Raw genomic sequence first — 20,491 nt, forward strand, 5'->3', positions numbered from 1 at the left:
CTGTAGTCTGATCTCTTCTGCAGAGTCATGCTGAAAGTGAAAGTAAGTGTGAACTTCTGTGAAGCTGCGTGCTTCCTGCTGCAGGGAGGGGTTCAGTATAAAGAGACTCTCAGCTCCGACTGCTGCAGATCCACAAAGACCAAACGATGGCTGACAGTCGGAGACCACTTTTGGGTAAGGATGTTTCTCTGTCTCAGTAAAATGTCCTGTTGTGATCAATAGACTGAAGGTTATTAATATAAATAATAATGTGTGTCTTAAAACTGAACAAGTTGAAGAGCAGGTTTTGTAAATCGTCTTGTGCTCCTCCGATGTCTCATATGAAGGTCTTTCAGCTGGTCTCAGCTTCGATCTCATCCTGCACTTCGTCGTGATGCTTTAACGAATCACGTTTTGCTGCGTCACTCGTTTTATTGTACCTGATGAAGTCTGAGTAAACTAATCGTTCTGTACTTAGCAGAACGATTAGTTTCAGAGCAAATGTTGCTTCATAAACGGATTGTTGACAACACGTTCATCATATCTTCATGTTTATCTTCCTGTTTATCTTCCTGTTTATCTTCCTGTTTCAGCTGAACTGATCAGAAAATGGTTGGTGCTTGATGATCGTGGTGAGACACATCTTTATAAACTCATTCCTTTTTAACACAATGTGACTTAAATACAAAATGCTGAGTTCACGTTTCCTTTCTGTTTGGAGTCAGATTGAAAACAAGTCCAGAAACTCTCAGTTTTCCTGTTAAGAAGCTGCTGTTGGTACCAGCCAACCAAACTTTATTTTGGGCCACATGAAGCATATTTAAGCTTATTATGTGTTCTTCTTTCCAGCAGAGCCGCGGCCTCCTTCTCCACGTGAGTTTACTTCAGACTGTTCTCAGTCATACGTGATGATACCTGATGTTAGTCTGCTTTCATGTTCACCTGTGCTGCTCACTGAAGTGATTCCACGTTTGTCCTCCAGTTCTCAGGAAACCATGGAGGGAAATGAGTTGGGGGTGAGTGGAGCGAAACGTGACACAAACGCACGAGTGGCGTCCTGCTGCAGTGAAGTCGACACAGTTTGTGCTGTTTGTGTTTCACCTGTCACGTGTTCACGCTGTGTGTGTGCGTGTGTGTGGCTGAACACCTGATGACAGGTGAGTGACTGATGTTAGGATCACGTCAGCCTGGATTTGTTTGATTCCAACAAACGGCAGGTCTGCGGGTTTGTTTTGTTGGTTTACTGGTGCTGAAATGTAAAATGTGATCTTTTTAACAGACAAAATACAAGAACTCTTCAGTATGTGCAGGAGTACGAGCCTGAAAACCAAGACGTCAAGCACGTCCGGATTCTTCTGTACGGGCCCGTCGGAGCCGGAAAGTCCAGCTTCATCAACTCCGTCAGCAGCACCGTGCGACGCAGAATGGCTGTTCCTGCTTTGGCCAGCGCTAAACTGTCTGAGAAAAGCTTCACCAAAAAGGTAAGAAAAATACACATTTGTGTTCATCATCATAAAACAAAATCATCGTAATCAGACAACCAGCAGATAAAAACAGGACACATGAGGCCAGAAGACAGAAAACAGTAAAGCAGCTACCAGAAGCTTTAAAATCTCCAGGTGGAGGAACGAATGGAGCCTGACGGCTGTGAAGACCAGAGGGTGGAGACGATATCAAACAACACCATTCGTTACTGATAACAGAGCAGCACATGTACAAGCTCCGCCCACTGACCATAGACGCCATCACTCGTGCACAGAAGACCTCCTGCTGTTCTGTTTTTAAACTTGATCTGCTGCTGGGGTTGCAGCTCTGAGGCCAAACCGTGATGTGAGGTGATGAAGGGCCAGTGAGACAGGACAGGATCTCTCTGATGGTCCTTTGGTTCCACACACAGCATCTGCTTTGACTTAATGTTGACTCTTTAATCACAGATCAGCTCTTTGACTCCTCAGTATGAAAACGTGACCATTAAAAACAAACCTTCAATCACTTTTGTGTTACAGTATGAAACTCATAAAATCAAGAAAAGCAGAGGAGCCTCAAAGACATTTTATCCTTTTGTCTTCAATGACATCATGGGTCTGGAGCAAGACGCTGACTGTGGAGTCCGTGCTGAAGACATCAAGCTGGCCATGAGCGGACACGTGAAGGACGGTTACAAGGTACACGTGTCACACTCTGAAACTCTTTCATTTAATTTTAGTGAAGAGAGACCCAACAAAAGCCCCTTGAGCAAGCACTTGGCCACAGCGGAGAGGAAAAACTGCCTTTTAAAAGGCCGAAACCTGAGAGCAGACCCCGACTCAATGTGGGCGGCCATCTGCCTTGAGAAATGACATGACTGCATTTAGCCAGTGTAAAGTGGATCTGCTGCTCCACAGTCCCACAAACCCTCCCCTGGACTCCATCCGTCCCACGTCCTCAGCACAAGAAGAAGAATCAGCTTTATTGACAGTATATATATTTTTACACACACACACTGAATTCGTCTTCTGCATTTGACCCATCCTTAGTTAGTAACACACACATGCAACACCCGGCAAATTACATGCAGTGAAACACACACAGGAGCAGTGGGCAGCATCAAGCGCCTGGGGGTTAAGTGCCTTGCTCAAGGGCACATCAGCCGGCCAATGGAGGGATGGGGGCATTTTTCGCATTAATCGCTCCACCACACCCAAATTTTTCCTGCCCGTCCGGTGGGGGAATCGAACCGGCGACCCTCCGATCACAAGCCGCCTCTCCAGCCTCTAGGCCACGGCTGCCCCCACTGCTGGGTTCGTGTTCTTGAGGAATCAGTTTTCATTTCATTGTGTTTTTTTCCAGTTCAATCCTGTGTCTTCACTGTCGAGCAGCGATCAGGGCTACAACCCGAGCCCCTCTGCAGATGACAAGGTTCATGTCCTGGTGTGTGTGCTCTCTGCTAACTCAACTGACATTGACACCTCAGTTCTGCAGAAGATGGCCGACATCAGAGAGGCAGCCAGTGACCTGGGTAAGACTGTCATCTCACCTCCCACAGGGTTTTCCACAGACTCAGAGCTCACCGAGGTCCTCCGCTGGACAGGCTGTCGGGTCCGAGCCGAACTCTGGGACCCAGACGGGTTAACACATTCAGATTCAGCACCAGCACTTCATCACAGAGCCGTCACGGTCTGTCACAGTCTGGAAGAGATCAGGACTGAACATCAAACATAAATATGAAACGGTTCTTGTCTTTTGTCAGAAGAATTTGGCCGTGACTGCAGCTGAACTCTCATTCCAACGCAGTAAAGGTGACAAACACGATTTTGAAAAATAAAAGTGGTCATCAGATCAACGTTTCTCTCCGATCAGAAGTTCGGGGAATCACTTTGATCCGACACTGGGACCAGGACCCAACACGCTGTGGGTCCTGGTCCCAGGGGGAAGCCGTTCACAGACCTGAGCGGCTGGAGAAAAAGTTTTCTGTAACACCTGCGTTACCTGCCTGTCATGCTGTGATATTTCACAGTAGATAAATTCACAGTCCTGTTGCTCCATACTCAGGAACAGACAGACTATAAAACAGCACATCCTGTTTCAGCGTGCTGTGAAGGACTTTCAGCTGCGGTCAGCGGCTGAGCGTTGGCTAACGATGGTCAACAGGCTCAGCTAACGTCATCCAAGACAGAGAAAGAAGCCCAGTTATCTGAGCCGACCAGCTCGTCAGGTACATGAAGACGAGGACGAGGATGCTGATGCCTCACTTGAAGTTCCGTCCTTTGTGGAGGCTTCAGCTCACTGTGCAGGCTAACTTCAGACACGCTGGGTGTCTGACCAGGTGTCTCCTCAGGTTAGACGTCCTGCTCAGCTTTGTGTTTCACACTACAGACGTGACGGCCATGTTGAGTTCTGCGCAGCCTCCTCGTCTCTTTGCTCTAAAGCCAACATTAAGTTTCCTGTTTCTGTTAGGCTCCACGTAATGAAGGTTCCTCACGGTGTACCGCGCTGACACGGTGTACCTTCAGTTCTCTGTGGTGCAGAACGCATCATGTGGCGGCACAAGCGTCACTCTACATGTCGACAGGCTGCATTATAGCTTTATTTGTGTGCACAGACATTTCATGCATTTCAACACCTTGAACTGTTCACAATATGTTGAGTGATTAACAATGAAGGTTTGTATATTTTTATTGGTGTTATTTTAATTGTAATTGTCTTAAACTGGCAAAGTGTCAGACTCAGCACAGTTTGGAAGACTTTGGTTACTCTGACCCTGTTAGCTTTGAGTCGGAGTTGAGTTTGTCAGTCAGATTTAAACCCGACCGAAGTCGAGCAGCGTTTTTCAGGAACGGCCCAGGATGTTTACTTGTTTGGAAACTGATCAGCCTGAGACACTGAGCATGTTTGTGTCTGCAGGGATTCCACAGATGGGGGTAATCACCAACATCGATGCAGCCTGTCCTGAAACTGAACAGAACCTGCACAACGTGTACACGAGCAAACATCTGCAGAAGAAGGTGAGTTTCTGTCTGCACAGAAATCATGAGAAGAAGCCGGACTCATCAGCTGACCTGTTGTTCCTTTAACACTCAGATGAAAGTGATCAGCTTGGCTCTGGGAATCCCTCTGAACTGCATCTTTCCTGTCAAGAACTACAGCCATGAAATCGAGCTCAATGATGACGTTGACACTCTGATCCTGAGCGCTCTGAAAAACATGATTGACTTTGGAGACGACTTCATTGACAATCTGTAAGAAGGTCATGCAGGAAAAAGCTTAAAGTCATGCAGAATAAAGTTTAAAGTCACGCAGGATAAAGTTTAAAGTCATGCAGAATAAAGTTTAAAGTCATGCAGAATAAAGTTTAAAGTCATGCAGGATAAAGTTTAAAGTCATGCAGAATAAAGTTTAAAGTCATGCAGAATAAAGTTTAAAGTCACGCAGGATAAAGTTTAAAGTCATGCAGGATAAAGTTTAAAGTCATGCAGGATAAAGTTTAAAGTCATGCAGGATAAAGTTTAAAGTCACGCAGGATAAAGTTTAAAGTCATGCAGGATAAAGTTTAAAGTCATGCAGGATAAAGTGTGTTTGGCTCTGCTGCTTGCTGTTTGAAGATCGATGAGTCAGAATCACTCAGTGAGGTCAGATATAACAGAACAAAAACAGGCAACTTTACTACACTCAGTACTTTTACTTTGTATTATTATTTTCTCTGGACTTCCATACTGTATGTAAGACTATTTCTGTTAGTACTTTGACTGCAGTAAAGCGTCTGAATACTTCGTGCTGATGCTTGTGTTGCTCTGTTAACACTTTCAATGACTTGTTTTTATTGAAGGGCTTTTCTTTTTATAAATACAGCCATTGCTTTTTATTAGTCAATATTTCATGATTACACTTTTGTTCATTCACAGGCCACACTACAGTTTACTCACTGTTTTTATATTTGATTCGTGGTTTAAAGTTTTTATTTTCTTCTTCCTTTTTCCTGTCGAGTTGGTACATTTTGGGGCGTTTTATTTTGCGCTCATCTGTCTGTGCAGCACTTTGTAAGGCTGCTTTTGATGAGCGCTGTGTTATCATCGTGCTGTCGACTTCCTGCTGTTATTAAAAGCAGCCTGAGTGTGCAGCTGAATGTCCGCTCACATCATAAACATGCTCTTTGTGTGTCTGAAAGAGTGTGTGAATGTGAGGTGAAGTCACAGGAAGCAGCATTCACTGAACTTTATTTCAGGGGAAACAACATTCAACAATCACACCCCACAGAGGCCCTCAGAACGTTAAATACTGAGAAAATAAACTGCAGACAGTCAGTGAACGCACCGTCGTGTGGCTGAGAATATTCAAGGAAATTAAAACGTGAATGTTGTCATATTGAACAGAAAAGAGCTCTTTTCGCATCAGAACCTCGTGCTGCTGATGTCCACTCGTTTCCGTGATGTTCGCTGCAAGCGTCGGCTTAACGGCTGGACGGCATCATCATCATCATCATCACCACGGAAACGGTTCTGAAAGTCTTCAACATTCATGCGTCACTGATTTACTCACACTGAATGAAGGACATCAAACGGACCAAACTGAACAGATTCTCACAGGAAGCGTCCTGCGGCTGCTTTTGTCCCTCTGAGCTTCTGTAGATTTGACAAACAGGAAACAGGAAGAAGTTTGTGTTGTCACCCCGATCAACGCCGGAGGACGAAGAGGAGGTCATGATGATGTCATGATGAGGTGAGCACCAGTCTGAGGTATCTAACACACACACACACACACACGCACGCACGCACACACACACACACACACACTTTCATCTGCATGAAGTTAGTGTTCTGACTTTTGAACATAAATTAATTGATTGTTTCTCGTTTGTACGTCGTCATAGAAAATCTTTCTCATATCAACATTAAAAAGGATTTTGTGTCCATAAAAAACAAAGTCATGCTAAAATCACAATCTGGAACAACATTCATATGTACAGAGTGTGCAGGGTGTGTTTCCATCTGACCGCCAGACACAAACAAACAAACAAACAAACAAACAAACAGGGCGGAGGCTCAGCTCACAAGTGAACGTCTCTCCTCATCCGGATTCTTACACACTCATTCAAACGTGCCCACAAGCTCCGTCCACGCAGTCCAACAGGTGGATGTCCTGACAGCCGTCCTCAGTGTGTCCTCAGCAGCCAATGAGAGAAAAGAAAAGTCGTTCTCGTGTTTGTTGTGAGTGGAATCAGCTGATTGTCAGTCTGTGTCCACGTGTCCACATGTGATCTGTTTGCAGCAGACATTCAGAAGCCGTTTCTTATTGGCATCACATCAGACAAGAACAACAGTCTGTCCGACTTTTTAGACTGAAAGCAAGCTCATTTCATCCTCACAATGCTGCAGGAGAAGTCCCTGCACAAAGTCTTTTATTTTGTAATACAAAACAGGAACAGATGTCAGAGGGTGGAGCTCAGAGCGGCTCACGCTTCCATGTCGTCCTCCAGATGACCTGAGCGGCTCGACCCCACCTGAGACAGAAAACGCTCACAGAGGGAGTCCCTGCTGCGTCCCGATTGGTCCTCGGGCTCGTCAAAGGCTGGACTCTTTAGGCGGGTAGTCCACGTTGGTTACCATGGTAACAACCGTGACAATTTCCTCGGGCGACGTGACGCTCGTCTGCCGTTGCATTTGCACGACGCGCTCCTCCACGCAGCCGGCCGACAGTCGGGCTTCAGCCTCGTGATCCCAGCATTCCTCGACGGTCTCACAGAGCAGAGCCAGACCCTGCAGCCACGTGAAAAGTACACGATGGTCAGTATTTATACACACAAAGCACAGAGTACTTATACAGAGAGAGAGTTCCTGTCAAAGTATTCCCTGAGTTCACATCAGGTGTGTTTGTCACAGTCTGTGGTGCATTCTGGTACGACTCACGGCGTGTTTCTGCCAGCACTCTCGGAGGGTCGGCCTCAGCTTCTTGTGGACCACCACCTCCTGCATGTCCTCCAGAGACGGATGCTGACCCACCTCCTCCTCAAACGGCAGCATGTACTCGTCCACTGGACCTGGAACAGACGGCAGGGGGACCATCAGAGTCCACAACCAACACATCAGACCAACTGAACCGACTGAACGAGACCCGAGGCACCAGGCTGGAAGGCTGGACCGCAGCAGCTTCCACCTGAGGGTTTCTTACCATCAGCAGCTTTGCAGCGCGAGGCGAGTTCCCACAGAACCAGACCCAGAGCGTACATGTCTATCCTCAGGAAGGCGTCTCGCTGGAAGTTAATGGCCCCCTCCAGGACCTCGGGGGCCATGTACCTCCTGGTCCCCACCTGACACACCAACAGAGACACATTGACAGCTGGTTTAGGACCCGACATGTGCCCTGCAGGCCTGACCGGACTGCTGGGTCAGTAACATGAAGCCTATGAGTTCAGCTGGCAAAATCTTTTAGCTTCCGCTCTAAAAGTAAACTGAAATCCATCCATCCATTTTCTATACCAGCTTTATCCAGAGTCTATCCCAGCTGACTATGGGTGAGAGGCGGGTTCACCCTGGACTGCTCGCCAACCAATCACAGGGCAGAATTTAAATATAATATTAAAATCTTTTCACATCTGCCTGAAGCACTAAAATAATCCAAAAAGAGAAAAAGGCCAGAGAATGGAGACACCAAACATTTAGTGTATCTCCTGCAGGAGCACTCAGGTGTCCTCTCTCAGGTGGACTCACCTGTCCGTGTGTGTCTCCAGGAGATTTTCCTGCCTCAAACCTGAGGGCGAGGCCGAAGTCAGCGATGCAGGCGGTCAGGTTGGACTTCAACAGGACGTTCTTACTCTTAAAGTCCCTGAAAATCACACAGAGTGACACCTCGTGTGTGACAGGACATCTGGGACCTGAGTGCATGTGTGTGTGTGTGTGTGTGTGTGTACCTGTGAGCGATGGCAGGTTTGTGTCCGTCTTTGTGTCCAGGTATGTCTTCGTGCAGGTAGGCGAGACCTCGGGACATGGACTGTGCGATGACGCAGAGTTCTGACCAGGAGAGGACGTTAGCCTTCAGGTAGTCTGTCAGAGAACCCTGAGGGGAGAACACAGAACGGAGAACGTGATCCCACGTTCAGTCATGTGGTCTGATTGGAGCAAACTGATCAGGGATCAGTCACTGTGTTCATCAGATCACATTTCCTGGTTTCAATGTTCCAACAGTTCTTCAAAGGTGGTTTGGATGTTTTCATCACATTTTCGTCTCATCATGTTGCTGTTCAACTGAACACATTAGAAATATTTTTCTTAAAAAGGAAAAAAAAAGCAAATTCATCTAATTTATTTGCAGTTCATATTCTGTCTGTGTGAGTGATGATTTTCTTGTGTGTTGCAGTTCCTCGTGTGTCCAGCAGGTGTCAGCACCTTCTCGTGGTAGGCGGTGATGAGCCACAGCTCCATGTCCATGTTGCTTCCTCTTTTCTCAGCTCCGATGAACTGCAGGATGTTTTCATGTCTCATCCCGTTCAGGTTGAAGATCTCGTACTCGTTCTGCCACGACTGCTTGTCCTGAAGACACACAGAGGACACAAATCATTTCATCACATCAAATTCACACGTGAAAACACTCGGCTGCGGCCTCCAGCTCGCCACACAACCTTCTCCTGCAAGTCAGTCAGTCAAGTCCTGCACCTGCACTGTTTTCATGTTTTAGAGTTTTCATCGCAAGTTAAATTTTATGTCCTCATGACTCATTCCTGTTGACTTCATATATTTTATTTTATGTTTATCTGTTCTTAAGCACTTTGTACTGTTGGGTTTGATGAGCTGTACAAATAAACTTTCTCATTATTATTATGTTTCCACAGGTGTGTGCGGTCTGTTCAGGTCAGGGATTTTACTGGATTGTGATTGGCCGAGGAAACTGTCAGCCTCCGAACGTAAAGGCTGAACACACACACATATCCTGCTGATGTGTGTGTGGTTTTGAACTGGTTAAAATTGACAGGAACTGACAGGAATGAGTTTGAAAATGTGGTTTTAGATTCTGCGTTTGGACCTGCAGGGCTTCCGTCCGTCTTCAATGGTTTCTAAACCACAGATGGGATCGGCAGGAAGTGACAGCAAAATAAAAAATCTGAAATAACCAAGTGACCACTTTAAACAGTCCTGACAGAAACTTCTTAGCACCACAAAGTGTTCGCCGAGCGTCCAGACGTGAAGGCCGACGACCTGCTGCTGATCAGACACGAACACCAGCCGCCTGAGTGTGATGGTGCGTTTGAGGACGCTCAGACAGTACACACCTGGATGGGGAAGATTTTCACAGCGACGTGTTCACCGAGCAGCTGAGCCTTCCACACGCAGCCGAACCGCCCCCTGGCTTTGGCCTCCAGTAACTGCAGCGGCTTCTGGCCCAGGACGGGGGAGGGCGGCAGGGGTCCGGGGTCCTGGAGGAACCAACACGGAAACAAAGTGAGACGAGTCAGGAGCACAGCCTCTGATTGGTCGACAGACTCAACCCAGGCGTCGTGGGACTGCCAGTGGACGGCTAACAGCCATGCTAACAACAACGATCGCAGTGTGTGCGACAGAAAAATGGAGAAACACTCACACAGAACTGACTCAGTGCAGACATCACATACAGGAAGTTTAAACTAGGGACGGTCCACTCGTCTCAAAGTCAGAAAAAAACTCAACTGTCATCTCGCGTCATCAGATCCACCTGAAAGTCCTTCAGCAGCCCCTCAGACACAACCTGCACGGTTAACATCACAACGGACGCTGCTTTTACACATCAACACGTGACTGAAGGCGTTTCGGTGTGTATAAAGTCAGTCTGTCGTTTAAACGTGTCCTGCAGCAGCTGAACTGAAAGCTACTGAAGGGCAGCACAGACACGCTGATAACCGACCTGCTCGCTCAATTCTGCTTCCTGTCTCTGATGGAGGATTTCCTGCTCATCGCTCATGTTCTTCATCCTGTTGCATGTTGGAATCCAGAACCCTCGTCCACATCAAAAGCACCTGTCACCTGAGAGAAGGGTCCCACCTGTACTGTGGGTGAGGACACTGCGGTGTCCCCCACACACACTGAGCTCCAGATGCTGGGCTCCTACATGGACATTCAGACAATTTTCTGACAAGTTTCTGTGGCCGACCAGCGAGAGGAGTGACTAGTCGACTAATCGCACACGTCTTTACACAGGGCGTCGGGATGTCAGGACGTTGGGACGTCAGCATGTCGGGATGTCGGGAGGTCAGGATGTTGGGACATCGGGATGTCATTACGAGTTGAGCTGCTGCTACTGTTAGCTCAGCTTGTTTCTCTGACAACTTAAGATGCAAACATCCAATGGCTGAAGTCATTCAGAGAAAGTCACAGCTAACGTGTTGTCAGACTACATCACAGACGCAAGCAGCCAATCACAGCTCACCGCTGTCTGACTGTCAGGTTGTCTCGATGATGTACAGCAGCTGCAGGTGGACCCACAGAACTGAGACTAAAGGACGCGTCCAACAGCAGTGTGTGTCATTCAGGTTTACACCTTTACTGACAGCGAATTCGCTTGCCACATTTCCACCATGAGCCAGGACATCACGTGATCACATGACATCATGTCCTTACATGTCTGAGGAGGAACATGTCAGCTACGAGGTAACCATGGAGACACATGCAGACAAACAAATCCATCTTCACGGACTGACAGGATCATACGAGTCATGCACATCATCTACTGACCAACACACGGAGACAACACGTGTCCACCAGCAGCACGGAGACGAGTGTGCTCTCAAAAGAAACGGCAGGATCAAGATGCAAAATGAAATTTGAAAAGGGAGAACTGAAAGAGAAGCAGCAATGAAGCTTTCTGCAGTGACGTCTTCTTACCTCAATCATGATATGAAAGGCGTGCTGAGAGGCAGAAACAGTTCAGAGTCAGAGACGAGGACAGCAGGCACAATCACAAAGACAGAAGACGAGTTCACGTGCTGACCTGAGAGGTCACCTTGATTTGATTCACACAGTAATGACAGTGATCAGGATTTACTGAGAGGTGCTGTGAAAAGTCGCACGATTACACTCGTCAGCTTTAAAGGTTTTAAACCCATCAGCTCGTCTCTGCAGGTCTGCAAACCACATCTGCAATCCAGGTCTGCACACGACTCCGATAGTCACGAAGCGACTGATTGTTTCTGTGCTTGAGGCCATTCATCTTTGGTTTTAACAGACAGGAACTTCAAATGAGACCTGATTTAGCACCAAAAACACATCACATGTCAAATGAAGACTCGTTCGCCATGTCATGACAGCCCTGAGATCAGTCTGGGTCTCAGTCTTGGTCAATAAACGTATTGTTTAGTGTTAAAGAAAAGGGGGCCGAGATCTGATCCTTGTGGAACCTCACTATGAGTTCACTGTCTGGACACAAAGTGTGGAGACACCGCAGCTACTTTCATTCAGATTTAAGTCAACGTCACACCCTGCCAGACTCTGTGTGTGTGTGTGCGCCTCACCTGTGTGGGCACCAGGACAGGTGGGTAGGCCAGTTTGTGGTGTCGGTACATCCAGAAAGACACGAGGACGATAGCGGTGACAACCATGATGGGAACCAGCGAATACATCAGAGTGGTCAGCACGGGAGGCTTTGGTGGCACCGGCTTGTTTGTTGCTATGGAAACACACAGAGGGACAACACGTTCATACACTCAACGCTCTCACCAATCACAACGGGGTTCACTCAGACGGACGGTCCGAGCATGAAGTCAGAAGAAATGCAGAAATCCATAAATGAAAGTGTGAAACTCAGTCTTAAGAATAATCAAAAAAATATGAACAGGTGGACAGGTGAGCAGGTGGACAGGTGGACAGATGAGCAGGTGAACAGGCGGACAGGCGGCCAGGCAAACAAGTATTTTACCTGGTATCTGTGGCTGGTTGCTGTCAGGACTGTAGAAGAACCTGTCGTTGCACAAACTTCCTTCACAGCAGCAGAAGAAGACTTCAGGAGCATCTTTCTTCTCCACACATTCACTCCTGTCAGGAGGAGAAGAACAAAGAAAAGCTGACATCACTTCCTGTTCCTCTGCTCCTCAAGCAGGCTGCCTGCAGCTGGTTAAACCGTCTGCTCTTTAAAGGGTCACTACACCCTAAATCCTTCCATCCCAGCCAGCGTACAGCAGGAAGCAGGGACTGTGGGGGAGGAGGATGAGGTCACAGTCATCTTCTCAAGTCTGTGGCTCCACACTGTTTGAAAGTGGACCAGCAGCCTTCAGGAAGACCTGATCAATCTGATCAATCAGCTGACTGACTCCTCTGTCTTCCGTGTAGACTGTCACAACCACTCCGATCAATACTGATCAATACAGCACCACCAATACTGACATTCACTGTTACAGCTTAGTCAGTGCAGCTCAGTTTGACTGCAGTCTGAAACACGACTGATCGTTCAGTTATTGATTACGTCAGCAGTCAGGCCTCTACCTGCTCTCTCCACTGCTCCAGTGTGTGTGTGTGTGTGTGTGTGTGTGTGTGTGTGTGTTCACTGCGTGGAATTTGCTGGTTGCTGCACGTGTGTTCAACCAAGGACGGGTTAAATACAGAAGACAAAAATCAGTGTATGTAAAAATATACTGCCAATAAAGCTGCAGTGTGAAACAGGATGGGTTAATAAACTGATCGTTCAGTTATTGATTACATTCCTGCTGTTTACTGAACAAACTGCTTGTTTCATTCAGACATGTCAGAGCTGAAGGAAAACCAGTTCAGCAACATGTGGAGACAGGAAACAGACAGACAGACGGACGGACAGGCGGGGCAGTCAGGTCAAAACATGTTGACTGTACGAGCGAAGACTTCTGTTCAACAGGTACAGTGGAGACGAGTCTGTGAGCTCAGGGACGCTTAAACACAGACGTGTCAGGACTCCAAACCTCCAACCGGAGACCTGGGACTCCAGCTGCCCTGAAGGGGGACACAGAATCCACCTCCTGTGTCAGGCTCAGCTCCAAACATTCAGGGACGTACCAGGACTAACCAATACTGCTTACTGATCCGGTGCTGTAACAGAACTCTAACTGGTTCTTCTTCTTATTTAAGAGAAAAAAACAGAAATATCAGAACTAACATCAATATGTAACGTGCTAATAAAGCCATCGCAGCCTTTCACACAGCCACGTGTACATATTGTTTAAAGAACAGCAGGGGAAGTGCAGCCAAACCACCCAATGCTAACATGCTAGCACCAACTAAAGACGCAGCCAATCGAAACAGTCGTACTACTTAATGACACTGTAGTAACCAGGAGCAGGTACAAGCTTTAACAAAACTATGGCATAAGTAGGCCAATGTTCAACAGGAGACTCCACACAAAAATGACATCACCGAGAGCCGCTTCCTGTCTATTAAACGACAGAACACGATATATGAAACAACAGATAAGGTCAAGTCGCACAGCCGCACTGCAGGCCGACGCTCCTCGTGGACTGGGCCTCACCAGGGATAAGGACTGCACCGGATTTACAGACAGAAGTCCTGGCTCATGTGGCTCAGGTATCGTCTCTATTCAACAGATGAGTCCAGAAGAGAAACAGACTGACAGCATCAGGTTCAGACTCTCTTACCTGTCGTAACAGTTGACGTCGTCCAGCCAGCAGCCCTGTTTGACCACCTGGACCACTCCGGACACGTTCTTCCAGGTGGCGAAGCAGTGAAGTCTCTTGTCTTTCTCTCCGGAGCAAGTGACCACCCTGCTGAGGTTCAACGGGCTCTCCGGCGAGGACGAGGACGACGAAGGGCTGTGGTTGTAGTCCACGCATTTCTGAGTGTCCGAGCGGCCCAGGATGGCACCTGAGGAGGACACGGAAGGACGAGTTAACAACAACATACACACCTGGGCAGTGTGTGACTCAACAAACTCATCTAATCCAAACACATTAACAGACAATCAGGGGAAGGTCCACTAACTCTCAGCTCCATCATCAGACGTGTGCAGAGCCTGAAGCCTGAGGCCCACACCGACGCTCACTGCAGGTGACTTTCACCTGCCTCAGTGTTAACCAGGTGTCCTCGTGTTGTGTGGAGCCTTTAGGGGTTCAGTGTTGCTCCACTCCTCCTGATGGGTGCCCTGAATTCCACAAGGCTCTAAACTTTAACAGCATCAGGTGTGTGCTTTGGGTTCTGTACGTCTCTGCAGCTTCAGGAAGAGAAGACTGTTCACTGGGATTAAACTCAAAGGTTCAGAAAGACCATGAATTTACGGGATTACGAAGAGGTTTTCAGGAGATTACGAAAAGAAAACATCATCAGGTGAAGGCTCACAAACTAAACCTGCTGCTGAGAGAAGAGTCTTCAGGCTGTGGTGTGTAAACACCTGATCCAGCTGTCTGAGCTTTAGGAGTACAGGTGTGCAGTCACATGGTGTTACCATATTTGGTATGGTGTCATCATTAATGATTGTAACCCAAAGTGACTCATCAGCTGGTTGACATGATTCTTATGTGACTCCGAGTTAACCTGAATTCTGCTGCAGGCCGACCGTGAAGGGAGCAGGTACCCTGACCAGTAAGAGCTGAGCTGTTTGTTGTGGAAACATCTGAGCGTGCTCAGAACACAAGGGTCAACAGGTGAGACAGAAAAACAGGATGAGCAAACACTTCAGCTGCTGAACTCTTTAAAGAACCCACGTTTTAACAGGAAACTGAAGCCCACTCAGAGTGTGTGGTGCTGACAGGAACCAGAACTGGTTCTGCTGGTGCGAGCAGCTGTCGCTGATTCTTCCCTGACAGTTTCAGGTACAGCCGAATGCAGGCCTCACAGACTGTAAACACACACGAACTGCTGCAGGTTACTGAGCAGAAAGTCCGGTTTGTGGTGCCGTGAGGTGGCGGCGAAGCAGGAACGCATCAGGAGGATAACAGGCTATAGCCTGTCGGGAAATAAAGGCTGCAGCTTCTCACTTCCTGTTTGAGGTTTCCCACCTGCTGGAGAGGTGAGGGAGCTTCGTCCTGAAGTAACAATCAAAACACTAATATGTCCTCTGCTCGCCGACTTCAGTCTAGAAGCTGAGCAGGAGACGCCAGAGAAGAAGATGGTAATTAATGGCTGTAACTCCGGTTCTATGAGTACGTTGCCCCTCTACCTGCGTCCTTCAGCAGCCACAGTGCAGCACCTTGTCTGTCTTATGTTAAAACATGTCACGACAGCAATGTAAAGTCCACGCCGTGTCAGAACGTGACGTCAGAACGTGACGTCAGTGACGGTGACGAAACCGGGGCACCACCCACCCATTTCACAACACTTTAAAGACATGGATGTCAGCTGCCACACACCTTCGTGTGTTTTCTCTGGCTTCTGCAGCCTTTCCTTTCATTTTTATGTCATTTTCTACTTCAACTGAAACTTCTTGCAGGTAAACCGTCATTCCGGTTCACAGCAGCTTCATGGCCCTGATTAACACCTGGATCACTGGTGTCTGACACTCAGAAAGAGCCAGGCGGAGTTAACCTGCTGCGTGGTACTGACCTCCAATCACACAGTGGGTCATACTCAGCTGACTTCCTGTCTCCGGACAAGTCTGAACTCTGCGCTAACCTCCTCACCCTCACGCATACAGAACGTGTGTTTTCAGAGCTGACTGAGGCGGTACTGGTCTCTAATGGTCCACAGGTCAGAGAAGCTGTTTGTCTACAACAAAACAACAAGCTTCTCTCAAACAGCTGACGACACACAGATTCTACTGAGTCTACTGACAACAGAATCCAGCACATAAAATCACTTCTTCATGTCTGTTCTGCCATCCAAGGACAGAAACCAGATGTGACAAAAAAATATATATATATGTGTATAGGTGGACTATGCTGAATCACACAGCAGAAGGGAACGTTAACCTGCTTGTGGACGAGAGGCTCGTTCCCGTAAAGAGGTGGACGTAGACATTAACGGCGGCCTCCTCAGCTGAGCTGAAACGCTAGTGGGCTCAGTTAGCTTTGTTCACTGGCCTTACTCACAGAAAACAGTTCCTACATGAAACTGTCCAATCACGCATCCCCATGGGATCGGCTCTTAAGCCTACATGCTGTGATATTTCACAGTAGATAAATTCACAGTCCTGTCGCTCCATACTCAGGAACAGACAGACTATAAAACAGCACATCCTGTTTCAGCGTGCTGTGAAGGACTTTCAGCTGCGGTCAGCGGCTGAGCGTTGGCTAACGATGGTCAACAGGCTCAGCTAACGTCATCCAAGACAGAGAAAGAAGCCCAGTTATCTGAGCCGACCAGCTCGTCAGGTACATGAAGACGAGGACGAGGATGACTGAATATGTTGGAAGTGGTTTGTGTAATCCAGCTGTTATATGTGACAGAAAGCCCTCCACAGAGGATCCACCAGAGCATCCTTCCTTACTGCTCCTCCTGCAGGCCTCCTCCCTCCGTGTGATGGTGTTCAGGATGGAGCACTGAGATCTGTTTTCAGATCACAGACAGGACGGAGGAGCCACAAAACAGAACCCGTTCGTCAATCAAGCCTGTTAACGGATGTTCTGTTCCTAATTGGGTGTAGGCAAGAGGAACAAATATGGTGTTATGACTGGTCAAACTCTTCTTCTTCTTCTTCTTCTGAGATACTTGGTGTCATCTTGCTACTGCCTCCTGCTGTCAGACTTGGGTACTGCTGTACAAACTGGTCAAACTGATAAGGAGCCACCAGCTTAATGACTACTAAACAGCGACAAGCCATCGAAATGCACACAGGCTGGGAGGCCTCTGCTTGTAAAGTTATCATTGATCAGGTCCTTATTAATTTACATCACCGTACTTTAACTGTTCTCTAACTTTCTGTTTTACCGAGGTATCAATTCAATTCTCTGAGATATAAATCCAAACTGAGATTAGCGGATTTTGACCTTCTTTCCTCAAACCGTGACTGAACTGATGAACTGAGATTACAGATGGTTTCAGTTTTGATTCAGTTGTGGTTGTGTTTTAAGGATAAAACGTGAGCTCTCAGAATGATTTGTCTTGGTTTGTTTGCATTGGCATTAATCCAGCGGTCATTTAATGGATTTAAGCAAAAACTATTTGGTTTCAGCTTCTCCAAGTGTCCTCGGTGTTCTGTGACAGCGCAGAGCGAACATAAATACATCAGCTTGGTCTTTTGACTTCATTTTCATACAGGTCAAATGAGTAATAAATAAATAATCAGCAGAATATTCAATAATGAATATTTCATGTTAGATGAACCAAAGTGTCTGTTGTTAAAGCAGCAGATCGATCCACACTGAAAGCTGGTACTGATATCACAACACACACTACGACTTGGTAGTTGGTGGTACAGCTGCAGCCACGTTACTCCCAGTGTGTGTACAGCTGTGCACAGGTGTGTACAGGGTACTGTGGGCTGTGGGGGGAGGGGGTAGACTCACCTGAGGAGCACGAGATGAGGAAAACACTGAAGGCCAGTTTGGTTGCTGATCCCATTGTGGATCCAGTGACAAAAATCCTTAATTTTCGTTATAATCTCAAAGAGAAGGCCACGAGGATTAGCGTCCCTTTAAACTAGCTTTGCTTCGTGTGGTGGACACAGTCTACCTGTGACATGTCCCGGTCCGGCACCGAGTCTTGGCTTTTACGTGATGACACAGGAGGCAAGTGAATCCGGAGATATGACCCGCTTATCAGGGGACAGGCCCGGGGACAGAGGTGGGTCTGGTAGCGGGAGGCAGCGTCGGACAACCAGCTAATGGTTCCTGACTTTGAGCTCTCCTCTCCGGGATCGGAGACAGCCGAGCGGGCCGACTCACTGTGTTTTAATGCTAAGGTCACTGGCAGCTATGCAGCTGGCACCTGACAGGCGAAGAGTCGAGCACATAAACAGTCTTCTTCTCTGGCATCACGCATTTGGTCGATCGCACTGATTTATTACCAAAGCGGGATTAAGTCGAGCTGCTCCAGATCTGCTCCACATTCGTGCTATTATTTACGGAAACACACATTTCACATGTCCGAGCTAACTGTGGCGGCGAAGCAAAAGTTGAGTCCGTGTGTTCATAACATGTTAGCATGTAGAATAAGTATATGGCACGTTAGTAGTGTGATCCGGGATCAGAGTCCATCCCTGGAAGACAGACCTTCACCGCCAGACAAACTGCTACCGAGCGAACTGCAGTCCTCGATCCGCCGCTGACGACCACCGCTCGGTCATCGAACGGCTAGCTGGTCCGACTAGCACCCTGACGGGCTTGTCGGGAGCGGGTTTCCTAACCGGATAATGAGGAGGGAAACCACAAACCGCAAAAACAACCACGCATATTTTCCTAAGTGTGGGGGTGGATCCGTCGTGTAAATTACGCCGTACTGAATGAAAACAAACATCCGAGGTTTGTGCCTCCCCGCTGGGGCTCCTCTTCGTCCTCACTTCCACTCTCTCCCTGCCTGAGCGAGAAGAGGCAAGATGGCCGCCTCGCTTGGATTATTTTTGTTTTTTGTTTTTTTTTTCCACCTTCTTTCACTGTCATCTGCCACAGTGTTGAGGATCATGTGACTGACACCATCAGTGGCCAATCGGGTGTGTAGGAGGAGCTCGACTCGTGCTCCTCCACCAATCCCGGGCGGCGTCCTGCCGCAGAACGGCTGGAATGACAGGGAAGGACCGCCTCCGGGGAGAGAGAGTGGCCCGCCGTCAGAGCTGCTGCCTGGGCTGCCTTCAGATAGCAGACATCGAGTAGCACCGGAAATGACAGGGAAAAGATTAGTGCAAGGATATTAAAGGTACAACATGTAAGAATGTTGTCACACTAACTTATGTATTGTTGATTTTAGCCAACAACAGCTGCTCCCTTTAGCTAAGGTCATTACTGCCCTTATAGACGAGACTGTGATGTACCTTTTTGCCTGAAAGGGCTTTGTGGCAGCTAGCTGGGCTCAGCGATGCGCCATGTAAATCAGACTCATCTTCTCATCCGACTGAACCCTCGTTGTTTCCATGTGCACACTGAGAAAGAAGAGAGTCGCCCAACATGAAACTGACCTCGATTTGATCGGCGATGTTTGTCCCACTTACACATCAGTTCAGACCACCATCATTTATAATCCTCTTCTATAATCCACTCTAATCTGTAGTAATGTTGTGTTCACTGCTGCTCAGGAAGTCATCTGTCCAACAGCACACGAACATTAAAGCAGCTTGTTCGTGTTTCTGTCTGGAAGAGTTTACCTGCAGCACCGTCTCAGAGAATGCACCGACTCTGGACGCCATGTTTGCTCTGAAGCAGCTGTTTCCTGTGAGGGCACACAGGTTGAAGCAGGTGAGACTCAAGGTAAACAACACGGGAACGAAACCGGCCAACGTGAAACGGCTGAGGTTGGGATCGCTTTGGTCAAATCACAGGCAGCATTTCCACCAGTCACCAGCTGCTGTTGGCTGGTGATGTCATCCTCTCTGCTCGCTTGCTAACTAGTTTGCACACACTCAGATCAGTCCCCGGCTGGGACTCCCCGCTGTGGACGGACTGACAGCTGCAGTGTGATGACACCCGGACTCGTCTCGCTGTGGACCAATGACCTGGACTTGAAGCGTCTCTGTGCTGTGTTCAGTGGTCTTTGTGTTTCTGCAGGCTGGAGATGCTTCAGCTGCTCGTCATTCCTCTGCAGCTCAGCTCATTAACTTTTAATCAAAGATCTAAATGTGACACAGAGGTGCAGATTATCCTGCTGCTGTCAGACACGAGCTTCATCTGCCACAACATGTCAGCGCTGCCGACCTTCAGCTCCACACACACACACACACGCAGGACGCCTGTAGAAGACGCGTCCATCCAAATGTCCAGACTCAGCTGTGACACTGAAGTTTCTGAACACAGACAAGAACAGTTTAACTCAGAGCTCTTATGTATTGTTGTGTGTTGTTTTCTGGACTGCATGAAGACGACGTGTTCGCTTGTTTCTGTGCAGCGAGAGCAGATCCAGAATCAGGAGCAGGATGAGCTCCATGTTGAAGACAGCCCAAGTCTATGATTAGTGACATTATGTAACTGCAGAAACGTATGGAGAGGACCTGAGGGACGACTTGTCCTCGAGCA

At 47.9% G+C, this 20,491-nt stretch overlaps 2 protein-coding genes across 5 annotated transcripts; one reads left to right on the top strand and one right to left on the bottom strand.

Moving 5' to 3' along the window:
- Nucleotide 1: 1 nt before the first annotated feature.
- Nucleotides 2-16,753, top strand: LOC124066865 (interferon-induced protein 44-like). Of its 4 annotated transcripts, none has more exons than XR_006844654.1 (9): nucleotides 2-174; nucleotides 573-611; nucleotides 829-852; nucleotides 962-995; nucleotides 1,259-1,460; nucleotides 1,986-2,144; nucleotides 2,809-3,057; nucleotides 3,163-3,673; nucleotides 16,703-16,753. XR_006844654.1 is itself a non-coding variant. In XM_046403682.1 (9 exons), exons 1-9 carry the CDS (start codon nucleotides 147-149, stop codon nucleotides 4,699-4,701), a joined length of 918 nt encoding a protein of 305 aa, XP_046259638.1. In that variant the 5' UTR covers nucleotides 2-146; the 3' UTR covers nucleotides 4,702-5,228. The 4 variants fall into 4 exon arrangements, 3 of the variants coding, with proteins under 3 accessions (XP_046259638.1, XP_046259639.1, XP_046259640.1); XM_046403682.1 differs by lacking the exons at nucleotides 3,163-3,673; nucleotides 16,703-16,753 and adding exons at nucleotides 4,363-4,463; nucleotides 4,540-5,228 and having other exon boundaries at nucleotides 2,809-2,977; XM_046403683.1 differs by lacking the exons at nucleotides 3,163-3,673; nucleotides 16,703-16,753 and adding exons at nucleotides 4,363-4,463; nucleotides 4,540-5,228 and having other exon boundaries at nucleotides 832-852; nucleotides 2,809-2,977.
- On the bottom strand, nucleotides 5,656-18,862 carry acvr2aa (activin A receptor type 2Aa). Its single transcript, XM_046403656.1, has 11 exons — nucleotides 17,837-18,862; nucleotides 14,036-14,261; nucleotides 12,334-12,449; nucleotides 11,930-12,084; nucleotides 9,719-9,862; nucleotides 8,838-8,981; nucleotides 8,363-8,508; nucleotides 8,163-8,277; nucleotides 7,624-7,762; nucleotides 7,362-7,492; nucleotides 5,656-7,211 (listed from the first exon to the last, which is right to left on the bottom strand). Exons 1-11 carry the CDS (start codon nucleotides 17,889-17,891, stop codon nucleotides 7,017-7,019), a joined length of 1,566 nt encoding a protein of 521 aa, XP_046259612.1. The 5' UTR covers nucleotides 17,892-18,862; the 3' UTR covers nucleotides 5,656-7,016.
- Between the last annotated feature and the right edge of the window lie 1,629 nt (nucleotides 18,863-20,491).

The sequence above is a fragment of the Scatophagus argus genome, chromosome 11 (genome assembly GCF_020382885.2).
Source record: "Scatophagus argus isolate fScaArg1 chromosome 11, fScaArg1.pri, whole genome shotgun sequence".
Taxonomy (NCBI): Eukaryota; Metazoa; Chordata; class Actinopteri; family Scatophagidae; genus Scatophagus; species Scatophagus argus.